This window comes from Girardinichthys multiradiatus, chromosome 8 (assembly GCF_021462225.1).
Source record: "Girardinichthys multiradiatus isolate DD_20200921_A chromosome 8, DD_fGirMul_XY1, whole genome shotgun sequence".
NCBI classification, from domain to species: domain Eukaryota; kingdom Metazoa; phylum Chordata; class Actinopteri; order Cyprinodontiformes; family Goodeidae; genus Girardinichthys; species Girardinichthys multiradiatus.
The window spans coordinates 21,671,310-21,683,630 of NC_061801.1; the positions used below are offsets into that span (position 1 = coordinate 21,671,310).

A 12,321-nucleotide genomic window follows, 5' to 3' on the forward strand; every position below is an offset into this window, starting at 1 on the left:
AATTCAGAAGTATTTTTTCTCAGCATGATGCAGAGAAATTTATTCATGCATTTATCACATCTAGGCTTGATTACCGAATCACCCACTTTAAGTAGATTGTTTCAAATTTTATTTGAGAAGTCTTCAGCAGATCCAAAATACTGCTGCTAAAGTTTTAATGAGAATTAACAAGAGAGACCACATTTGCCCATGTTTGTCTTCCCTCTACTGGCTTATTATTGAAATCAGGATTAAGTTTAAAGTTCTTTCTCTCCCTTACCAAATTCTTAAAGGTTGTGCTGTTCCTTTTTTAAAAATGGCTTTTGTGGCACCAGTGGCCTTTATTTTGTCATTTTTTGACAGTAAAGGGATGGAGAGAGGCGTGAGACATGCAGCAAAGGTCAACAAGCAAGGGTCAAGTTGAACCAGTGACGTCTTAGGTCGAATACTAAGGCTTCCAAACATGGGTTGCGCATTTTTACCTCTGCTCCACTGCTGCGCCATTCTGCTCTTTATCATAAAGACATTATTATACCTCATTGTCCAAAAAGACCGCTCTCCTGTCTGTTCTATGTTAAAGGACTCAGGGTACCACAAGTAAGCCAGTCTTTTGAGAGCAGATCCTTCAGCTATCAGGCACCTCTGTTGTGGAATGTGTGATTAGCATTTATTTTATTTTTATCGTAATTTATGTCCTGTATATTTGGAATCTGGTATACTTTAAGAGTATTTTATATAAAGCACTCTCTTCTGTTGAAAGATGCAATGTGAATTAAGTTTGGTTTTATTTGATTAAATTATCTCTGCCACAATTTTTGCCAAACCAAGAACCTTCTCAAATTCACTGTTTCTTACTAAAGTTCATGAAAAAGCTGTTTACAATGAGATTAATAATTCAGTTTAAATTATCTAGGGATTATATTTATCAGTTCAGTTACCATAGCAACAAAACTACATTTACTAAAGTTGTAAATGATCTGCATATATATAGTGGTTGTAAAATACATGTTTTAAGGTTCTGGATCACAGGGCAGCTTTTCCAAATGGGGTCATGGGCTTTAACACGTATCACAAAGTCACACACCACAAATTTTATTATGCTATTTTGTTTAATTTTAATAAGACCAAAATGAAGAGTTCACCCCCAAAAACCTAGACATACATGCACTTCTGACCTTTCCATGGTATTCACTCTCACTTCAACAGCCAGGAGCCCACGAGGTTTAAAGCTTCTTCAAAATCCTTAGTGTTGTAATGAGATAAACACATGATTAATTTTAGCTATTTTAAGTAGGATGAAATGTGGGAGTGTCCAATTTTTTTTCTCAACAGAAGTTGCAGTTTTTATTACAGTTTACTTTTAAAGTTTATTATTATATACAGTACTGTGCCCAAGTTTAAGGCAGAAATATAAATTATTGTTTATTTTTATCAATTGCAAATGCTGAGTGAGCGAACCTAAAGATACAGCCAAAGTCATGAAGAACTGTCTTCAGCATAAAGAGGAACAAGACTTACTGGAAGTGATAGTATGGCCACCACAGCGCCCTGATCTCAACATCATCAAGTGTGTCTGGGATTACATGAAGAGACAGAAGGATGTGAGAAAGCCTACATCCACAGAACATCTGTGGTTAGTTCTCCAAGATGTTTGAAATGAACTAATAGCCGAGTTCCTTCAAAAACTGTGTGCAAGTGTACTTAGAAGAATTGATGCCTTTGGTGGTCACACCAAATATTGATTTGATTTAGATTTATCTTTTGTTCATTGACTGCATTTTATTGATTGATGGAAAATAAATGATTAACACTTCCATTTTTGAAGGCATTCTTTACAGCATTTTTTCCACACCTGCCTAAAACTTTTGCACAGTACTGTATGGTACTATATAATTGGTATGGAGGACTCGTCAGTGTGGAGCAGACAGACATTACTGAAACATGACATCTCTTTACGCTTCAGTCAATGAAGGAGAAGATTGTCACTCTTTGTCACAATACCATGTAATTTCAACATGGTGTTTAACTACCATGTATCATTGTGTCATAAAGTCAGGTTTACTTAGTTCAGGCATAAAATTATTTGCTGAGTTCTAAACAGTGATATAAAACACACAAAATCTTAGTTTTAGCACTTTTATTTGATAATTTATTGTAATTAAGCAGGACACGGTGATGCTCTATTACCATGCTGGTACAAAAAGATAGCAAAAGCCTTTCTATCTTTTAGCTGATAGTTGTTTTAAGGAATACTAATGAAGACTTGCAGACTATAAGGAGAATTTTGGTGACTGCACACTAGTAAAGCTGCTGTCCTGCTGGAGATTAATGGACAGGTTTGTCCATAGTACAAGTCCTCTTTGCTGCCTTACCTCTCAGCATATTTGATTTATGAACACCCAGCAGCGCATGAGCTATAATTTGAAAGTGGTTTGTTTTTCCTCATGGTGATGGAATTTTAAATGTTGTGATGAATGAACCCTTGCAGTTTGTATTTATTATTCTGTCTTGATGTAGTGTGGTCAAGAGCTGGTGCATGTGTGCATATGGACTCCCCATGTTCGGGCTTCTCTTTGTGTGCATGTGCACATATCATTTTATAAATACAGCTTCAATGTTGAATAAATGCCCGCGAAAGTGCTGACGTTCACTTTTTCAGCCTGTCATTAAAAATAAATCACTAGGTGCCATGTCTTGCAGAGTCCAATACCACGTCTCACCCGTTGGATGACATTGTGAAAAATTAAAGATAAAGTCTTGCCCTCCATCCCTTTCCACCACTCTGTCATTGAATATAGACTTATTCTCTAACCACTGCATGTATGGTGGGGTGTTTGATGTTTCTGTGATGGTCACATATTGAATGAACCATAGAGAAATGTGATGCTCCCTTGTGAATTTACAGGGTTATAGTCTGTGCTTAGAGAAGAAAGAAAGGGCAAAGCAGACAAACAATCCCTGTGTAACAATGTGTGACACAAAAAGGAGACCTCTGGATCTAGCACTGTTACAAAGACATTTATTTCTGCCTTACTATACTGTATTGCAAATAGAAACACTCTAAGGAATAGTACAATGCCTTTATTGTTTAAATCCTAGATTTTTAGGATGTATATATGTAGTCTATGGTTGGTGTTCATATCCCTTGAACCAATTTGAAAAGTAATGCGGTCCTTTTTGTAGATCTTCCCTTAGTCAATACTTTGTACAGCAAACTTCCACTGAAGTTACATATGCAAATCTGTTAAGTACAGTATGATGACATCGGTTTGCATGGCTTTTGACAGATTCTCAAATTGACAAGTGTCTTGACTGAGTGGGCCATTATAGCATGTGAATATGCTTTGAGCTAAATTTTCCATTGCAATATTGACTAAAAGTTTAGATTGTTCTTGTTGATGAAAAATCGAGCTTCTAAGAGGATTTATTTTAGGATAGCCCTGAGGTCAGCTGAATCTATCTTCCTGTCAAATCAGACAATAGTTCCGTGTCTCTACTGGGAAAACCATCCCCACAGCATGATACTGCCATTGCCATGTTTCATGGAGGGGATGGTGTGTTTGTCTTGATGTACAGTTTTAGTTTTGCGTATCATTTTTCTTGAGGACATACATTTTAGTGTCTCCTCTGACCAGGACCTTCATAGACATGTTTGAGTCCTTACATGGCTTGTAGAAAACTGTGCATTTGACCTCTCATGGTTTTTCCATTAAAATAAGATTTGTGTTGAGGACAACTAATACTTATCCTGTCAACAGTTTCTGCCACCTAAGCCGTGGATCAGCTGAGCTCTGTTAAAGTTACCATGAGCCTCTTTTCTCATTTCTTCTCTGAATAATTTGTACCTTGGCCTTCCTGTCATTTTAGGTTGACAGTCATGTCTTGGTAGGTTTGTTACATTCTTATGAATTTGGATGATAGTTTGAACAGTGCTTCGTCAGATGTTCAAAGTTGAGATATTGGTTTATAACCTAATTCCGATTTAAACCTCACCACAGCTATTTTCCTGACCTATCTGGTGTGTTCCTAGGTATTTATGATGCTGTTTGTGCAGTAATGTTCTCAAATGATCCTCTGAGCCCTTCTCAGAACACCTCTATTTATACAGAGATTAATGTACACACAGGTGGAGACTGCTAATTAGGTGTCTTCTGAAGGCAATGCATTTTTGGTTTGGGGTATCGAGTAAGGGAGGGTGAATAGAAATACATGCCACACTTTTCACATTTCATTCGTAAGTTTTAAATCCTTTTGTTTTTTTCATTTCAGAATTATGCTTCTGCTTTGTACTGGCATGTCACATAAAATCACAATGAAAAACATTGAAGTTTGTGTGACAATAAAAAACACTTTTTTTGTGAATAGTTTTGGAAGGCCAACAGCACATACACTCCATAAGCAAGTGCATACACAACAGTAAGTGTTAACGAAGAGCTAAATTAAAGTACCAAATCTAATAAATATTTTGTACAATAATTCTCTGGTCTGTGTGCAAATCAGTGTGTCTCTTGCCTTATCCTATCTTCTAATTACTTGATAACATCATCGTTTCTACAGAGGTATGATCCGTGTCATTCTTGTTTCCTTTTTTCTTGAATTAGTTCACAAATATCTGTTATCCTTGCTTTCGCTCAATGTATTGCAATGACTTCATCATGCATATTTGAAAAGAAAAAAGTTTGAAATTAAAGCTACCAGATCTTCCTTCATAACACAACTACAAAATTGAATAAATTTTTCAGTTTATGCATATGCAACTCTTCCCTGTAGATTTATAACTGTCTGTAATATTAAATTCAGTTCCTTTTAATACAATACAATTTATTAAGTACTTTTTGACCAGTACATTTATACTATTGTTTGGTTATGTACAGTTTGTCAGAAGTTTGCTTACACCTGTAATGCACACAGATATTCTGGTATTTTAAATACGTATTATAACACTTTTTTGGGAGTGGACTGAAAGTGAAACCTAAAAGTTCACATAAATTTGAAAACAAGAATACGGGTGCAAGTCTGAATTCATTTTGGATTTTCTCTCATCCATACAGTGACAGAATTCTTCCTATAGTCTCAAATGTACATGTACAATACCACTAATATTTATTTAAATGTTCCTCAGACCCACATAATATTTGTTGCCACTAGTAAGGTCCTGGCATAATTCTAGATAGATGTGTGACCACTCTTCTTGGCAGAATTGGTAGAGTTAATTTAAATTGGCTTTTATAGACCATCCTTTAAACTTAATCTATAGGGTTGAGGGCAAAGCCATTCCTGAAGCTTGTTTGAAAGAATGGTCCTGTTGAACACAGTATGTTGTCAAGGCTTTCAGCATCTGAGCCAAACTCTCACATCCAGACTTAATGCAGAAGCTAGTTACCTACCTGCAACTTTCTAAGGCAAGGCAAGTTTATTTCTATAGCACATTTCAGTAGCAGGACAATTCAAAGTGCTGTACATAAAAAGAAAAAGAAACATAATAGGAAAAGTACATTGTAGTTGCATAAAGGTAATTAAATAATTAAAGAGAATAAAAAATGAATTATTAAAAAGATGACAATAAGAAAAAATAAATAAAATAAAATATTAATGATAAAATGATTGATAAAAAATTAAAGGATAGTTGGACTCAAGACTTAACTAATAATGTTTAGATAGCACCGTCAAAGGCCACTCTAAACAAATATGTTTTTAATCTTGATTTAAAGTAACGTAGGGTTTCAGCACTTTTACAGTTCTCTGGGACTTTATTCCAGATTAGTGAAGCATAAGAACTAAAAGCTGCTTTCCATGTTTGCTTCTGGTTCTGGGTATGCAGAGTAGATTTCAGCCAGAAGAGCTCAGAGGTCTGGGTGGTTGATACACTGACACGTCTGTAATGTATTTTGGTGCTAAGCCATTCTGTGATTTATAGACTAACATAAGTATAAGTCTATTCTTTTTTAGATATGGGGAGACAGTGGAAGGACTTTAGAACTGGTGTGATGTGCTCCACTTTCTTAGTTTTAGTGAGGACATGGGCAGCAGTGTTCTGGATCAACTGCGGGTGTCTGATTGACCTTTTAGGCAGACCTGTGAAGACACCATTGCAGTAATCAATTCTACTAAAGATGGACACATCTTTAGTAGAAAACATTAGTTTTTCAAGGTCCCTCTGAGACATTAGTCCTTTAATCCAGGAGATGTTCTTTAGGTGATAGAAGGCCAACCTTGTTACTGTCTTTATGTGCCTCTGAAGGTTCAGGTGTGAGTCCATCACTACACCCAGGTTTCGAGCCTAATTGGTGGTTTCTAGCTGTATTAACGGAAGCTGTGTGCTAACTTTTAAACGCTCTTCCTTTGGTCCAAAAAATATTACTTCAGTTTTGTTTTGATTCAGTTGAAGAAAATTTTGGAACATCCGTACATTAATTTCTTCTAAGCATTTACCTAGCACTTGAATGGGTTTATAGTCACCTAGTGACATCGTAATGTATAGATGTGTGTCATCTGCATAGTTATGATAACTAATGTTGTTGTTTATTATAATCTGAGTTAGGGGGAGCATGTAGACATTGAATAATAGGGGCCCTAAGATGGACGCTTGGGAAACGCCACTAATGGATTTTGTGGTCTCTGATGTAAAGTTACCTACTGACACAAAAAAGTCCCTGTCCTTCAAGTAGGATTTAAACCAGTTGAGTGCTGTTCCAGAAAGGCCGACCTTGTTTTCCAGGTGCTCTAATAAAATGGAGTGATCAACAGTGTCGAATGCTGCACTAAGGTCCAAACATACCAGCACTGTGGTTCTTCCACAGTCTGCATTTATACGGATGTCATTGAATACCTTGACAAGGGCAGTCTCTGTAATGTGGTGAGCACGGAAGCATGACTGGAAGACATCAAGGCGGTTGGTCATTGTTAGGAAGTTGTTTAACCCTGAAAGAGAATGCTTGAAATCTATGTTTAAAAGTCAAAATGTGTCTTTGATGTAAGGGCCCTAAATTTGTATATCTGTATAAATATAAACTTCTAACCAGAACCTAATGTACTGACTTGACACCTCCTCACCTCAGCATAAAGATTAATGATTCTTAGTGAGAATTCTATGGTGAATTTAACAAATCTGATTTCTAAACAGTGATTGTGGTTGTTACAATATACGTTCAGATTGTCCTAGGTTAACTTAGTATTTTTGTCTACCATGTGGAACTATAGCATAATGTTTCCTAAACATTGTTGTCCTTCACTGTTTTTATTTCTTCTTCACATTTAGTCTTTTCCTCTTTTCTCAGGGGGGACTCATTGCCCTTCTCCTTCTAATTCTCCTCTTCACCCTTGTCCTGTATACCCGTCACCGATGGTGCAAGCGTCGCCGGATCCCCCAAAAAAGTGCCAGCACAGAAGCCACCCATGAGATCCACTACATCCCGTCCATCCTGCTTGGTCCGCAGGGCCGTGACAGCTACCGGGGCTCTCGGGGCACTCACCAGCATGGAAGCTCTGTCATTGGGATGCCCATTCGCGAGACACCCATTCTTGATGATTATGACTGTGATGAGGAGGATGGAGTTGGACACTCACTTAACTCCACACCCAACCAGCTCCACAATAAGTTCAATGATGGGAAGGTTCTCGATGAATATGGAGTTAACGTTAGCATTGGAGGACATGCAGACATTATGCGCAAGGATGACGATATCAAACACAACTTCGATAAAACAGGTAAGTTAGTTCTCCAAAAATATTTAAGTAATATTGACATTTTGGAGTATCCCAGCCAAAGTATCAACTTGAATCTGACAGGGAATCTTTGTAGGGAGCCAAAGATTAGGATTATGGCAAGGAAACCTTCCAACGTCAAAAACTTTAACTAAAGTTAAAGATTTAAATACCAGTGGAAACTTGCATAAATAATTTACACAATATGTCTTGAAATATTTTTTTTTTTAATTGGTAGTCCTTTGTTAGTTGGGTTTTTGGCTTTTGGGTGAAATTTATGGAAAATGGAAAATATTTTATTTATCTTATTTTTACATTTTGGTTAACTACAAGGTCTGGGGCCCAGAATAGCTGTATTCGGTTACAAGATACTGTTCATTTATTGTTTATTCTAGTTAATGATTACATTCATGACTTCATTTAGAGACTTTATTAAGAATATCAGTCGGGAAGAATGTTTTTTATTTCATTTTGGAATTCTTATTTATTATTTAATATACTTCTTTAACTGTTTAAAGGACTGGTAGATACTTTTTTGTGTAGACCGGAGGAGTTTTACGGTCGGTAGGGCAGAAGTGAAGACAGTTTTCTTACTGTAGCTGTACTTTCATTGGAGCAGTAACAGCCAACTAAAGTTTTTTTAGTTATCAGTCATGGTCGAAGCACTCCTGTAAGAAGATTTCTCTGTGGAAACCGAATAAATGTTCGTCTGTTATCCTTTACATTGGAGTACCGTGGAGGTTTGATTGATAGCAATGTAGCCACTACAGAAACGTAAAACAACTTCCGGTCAGACCTTCTAACCTGACACTACAGTTATATTACAGGTCCTTCTCAAAATATTAGCATATTGTGATAAAGTTCATTATTTTACATAATGTCATGATGAAAATTTAACATTCATATATTTTAGATTCATTGCACACTAACTGAAATATTTCAGGTCTTTTATTGTCTTAATATGAATGATTTTGGCATACAGCTCATGAAAACCCAAAATTCCTATCTCACAAAATTAGCATATTTCATCCGACCAATAAAAGAAAAGTGTTTTTAATACAAAAAAAGTCAACCTTCAAATAATCATGTACAGTTATGCACTCAATACTTGGTCGGGAATCCTTTTGCAGAAATGACTGCTTCAATGTAGCGTGGCATGGAGGCAATCGGCCTGTGGCACTGCTGAGGTCTTATGGAGGCCCAGGATGCTTCGATAGCCGCCTTTAGCTCATCCAGAGTGTTGGGTCTTGAGTCTCTCAACGTTCTCTTCACAATATCCCACAGATTCTCTATGGGGTTCAGGTCAGGAGAGTTGGCAGGCCAATTGAGGACAGTGATACCATGGTCAGTAAACCATTTACCAGTGTTTTTGGCACTGTGAGCAGGTGCCAGGTCGTGCTGAAAAATGAAATCTTCATCTCCATAAAGCTTTTCAGCAGATGGAAGCATGAAGTGCTCCAAAATCTCCTGATAGCTAGCTGCATTGACCCTGCCCTTGATAAAACACAGTGGACCAACACCAGCAGCTGACACGGCACCCCAGACCCATCACTGACTGTGGGTACTTGACACTGGACTTCTGGCATTTTGGCATTTCCTTCTCCCCAGTCTTCCTCCAGATTCTGGCACCTAGATTTCCGAATGACATGCAGAATTTGCTTTCATCCAAAAAAAGTACTTTGGACCACTGAGCAACAGTCCAGTGCTGCTTCTCTGTAGCCCAGGTCAGGCGCTTCTGCCGCTGTTTCTGGTTCAAAAGTGGCTTGACCTGGGGAATGTGGCACTTGTAGCCCATTTCCTGCACACGCCTGTGCACGGTGGCTCTGGATGTTTCTACTCCAGACTCAGTCCACTGCTTCCGCAGGTCCCCCAAGGTCTGGAATTGGCCCTTATCCACAATCTTCCTCAGGGTCCGGTCACCTCTTCTCGTTGTGCAGCGTTTTCTGCCACACTTTTTCCTTCCCACAGACTTCCCACTGAGGTGCCTTGATACAGCACTCTGGGAACAGCCTATTCGTTCAGAAATGTCTTTCTGTGTCTTACCCTCTTGCTTGAGGGTGTCAATAGTGGCCTTCTGGACAGCAGTCAGGTCGGCAGTCTTACCCATGATTGGGGTTTTGAGTGATGAACCAGGCTGGGAGTTTTAAAGGCCTCAGGAATCTTTTGCAGGTGTTTAGAGTTAACTCGTTGATTCAGATGATTAGGTTCATAGCTCGTTTAGAGACCCTTTTAATGATATGCTAATTTTGTGAGATAGGAATTTTGGGTTTTCATGAGCTGTATGCCAAAATCATCCGTATTAAGACAATAAAAGACCTGAAATATTTCAGTTAGTGTGCAATGAATCTAAAATATATGAATGTTAAATTTTCATCATGACATTATGGAAAATAATGAACTTTATCACAATATGCTAATATTTTGAGAAGGACCTGTATATCATGAAAGTGTTACGGCTTGAACAATGGACGAACCCAGAATGCAGACTAGCAGGCAGCATGATGTTAAATGGAAAAATATTTAATAACAAAAAAACTCACTCACAGGAGGTGACGGCAAAAACAGACATGGGCAGGCTTGGCAAGACAGGCTTCGTGTGAACAGCAGGACATGAGCATGAAAATGAAAAATGTTTCCGTGCCGACTAACTGAACTAGGTGTGTTTAAATGGAGCATGATACAGGTGGAACACAAAACTGATTACCATGGTGCAGGTGAACCGAATAAACTTAATTGACAGAACAAAACGTGACTGGAGCAAAACATGGCTTGAACAGAACGCAAATCCAAGGAAACAAACTAATAGAAACATAACTAGAAAAACATGAAACGAAAGCATAACCAGATCCAAAAACTTAACTTGACCGCACATGAACTAGAAGACAAAATCTAAAGCATGACTAGGAAAAAAATAAACAGACATGATTAAAGACTGGAGCAGTGAAAAACATAAGGAAAAAACCAGAAACCAAAAACCAAACAACCCCAAATCATAACAGAAAGTATGGCATTTAGGTAGAAGCATGCAATGGTGATTGTCTCATCTCAAATAATCGATTAAAACAAAAGCCAACAACATTGGTGGGTATGGCAAAACAAAAAGTGTCAATGTCTCAGTGATGTGTCATTTGCCCTTGAGCAACAATTACGGCTTGACAACAACATCTCATGCTGTTCACAAGTCAGCTTATTGTCTGCTGAGGCATGGTATCCCACTTTTCTTGAAGGGTGGCCCTCAGGTCATTCAGGTTCTGGGGTACAGTTATGAGCCTCTAGGTAGCGACTCAGTTAATACCATAGGTTTTCAATGGGATTCAGGTGCAGGCCATGCCATTTGAGGTACCCCAGTCTCCAGCAGCTGTTCCCTAATGAGCTGGAGCATTGTCGTTCATGAAGATTAAATTAGGTGTATGTTGTTCACGCAGGGCCACATTGAATGGAATAATGATTTTATTTTTTTAGGTAGTATTGGCCTGTCACTGTACCATTCACAAAGTGTAGGGCAGTTCTGTATTGACTAGACACACCTGTCCACATTGCAACACCACCACCATCAAAGCCTTGTTTGGTGACATCAGTGGGTGATGCATAGCGCTCTCCTTGACATCTCTAACATTTTTGGCGGCCACCATTTCTGCTCAGCCTGAACTGACCCTCATCAGAAAACAGCACTGAGGCCCACTGGTGAGCAGCATGATGAGGGGCACTATTTGAATACCAATTCTGATTAAACCAGGAAATGTATTGGTCGTTCATGGATTAAACACCTTGTGAATTGTGAATTTAGCTGTTAAGCTCCTTGTTAGAGAACAGGTCGTTTTGAAACAAGTACTCAAACATTGAACAGTTGGACAAAGTTTAGAGAAGGTCACATTAAGTTTACCGATAAAGGTCATAGTGCGTTTTAGGTGCATCCTGACATAGTACCTGATAAACAAATATCCCTATCTTTTTGTGAGTAGTGTAGTTATTTGAGCTTGACATTATGAGTTTAATTTCTGTAAAGCATATAGCAATATCTGCCTCATCCTGTGTCCTAACTAGATTTGAGGAAAAAATAAGTTAAATAAGTATGTACAGGTACACCTCTACATGGTACAGGTGGTTGTGTTGTTTTTTTAATCATTTTTGAATATTTGCAGTCTCTGCATGTAATGTTCTCCAAACTGTTGGAATTATCAAGAATTATAATTAACAATCATAATTTGACAAAATTTATTTCTTAACCAAAATCCTCATTTATGAATCGAAGCCAGAGATGTCCTCTGGTGTTGTAATTGTGGCTCAACGCCTTTGATAATTACAACCGTTAAATGCTCAGTAATAATTGATAACTATTACCAGAGATGTCACTGTTTAACCAACCGTTTCTGCCGAAATGTGTCGAACCTTGACCTTATTTTGACTGACAAATCACAGTTGCACAAAATAAACACAAAACGCCTTCTCTTTATCTATGTGAATATTTATTAAATCACAGCCTGATACAATCCACTCTTCCGATTTAATAATCTTCACCTAATCAAACATGCAAAGTTCTACACAAATGGGCAAAATATCTAACTAAAGAAAATAAAACAAAACAGCAGTGGGTGTGTATGAGATCAAACCAGCAGTTATGGCCAAAGTGATAATATG

General features: G+C 37.8%; 1 protein-coding gene across 6 annotated transcripts in view; it reads left to right on the plus strand.

The window, feature by feature from the left end:
- Positions 1-12,321, plus strand: part of LOC124872311 (astrotactin-2-like) — a 513,868-nt gene that overhangs the window by 138,595 nt on the left and 362,952 nt on the right. For all 6 annotated transcript variants that reach the window (XR_007039251.1, XR_007039252.1, XM_047372151.1 and 3 more), the window contains exon 3: positions 7,257-7,686. Coding sequence is in view for 4 of the 6 variants with exons in the window: in XM_047372151.1 (XP_047228107.1) it covers positions 7,257-7,686 (430 nt within the window). In the remaining 2 variants the exon portion in view is untranslated. The remainder of the gene's footprint in view (positions 1-7,256; positions 7,687-12,321) is intronic.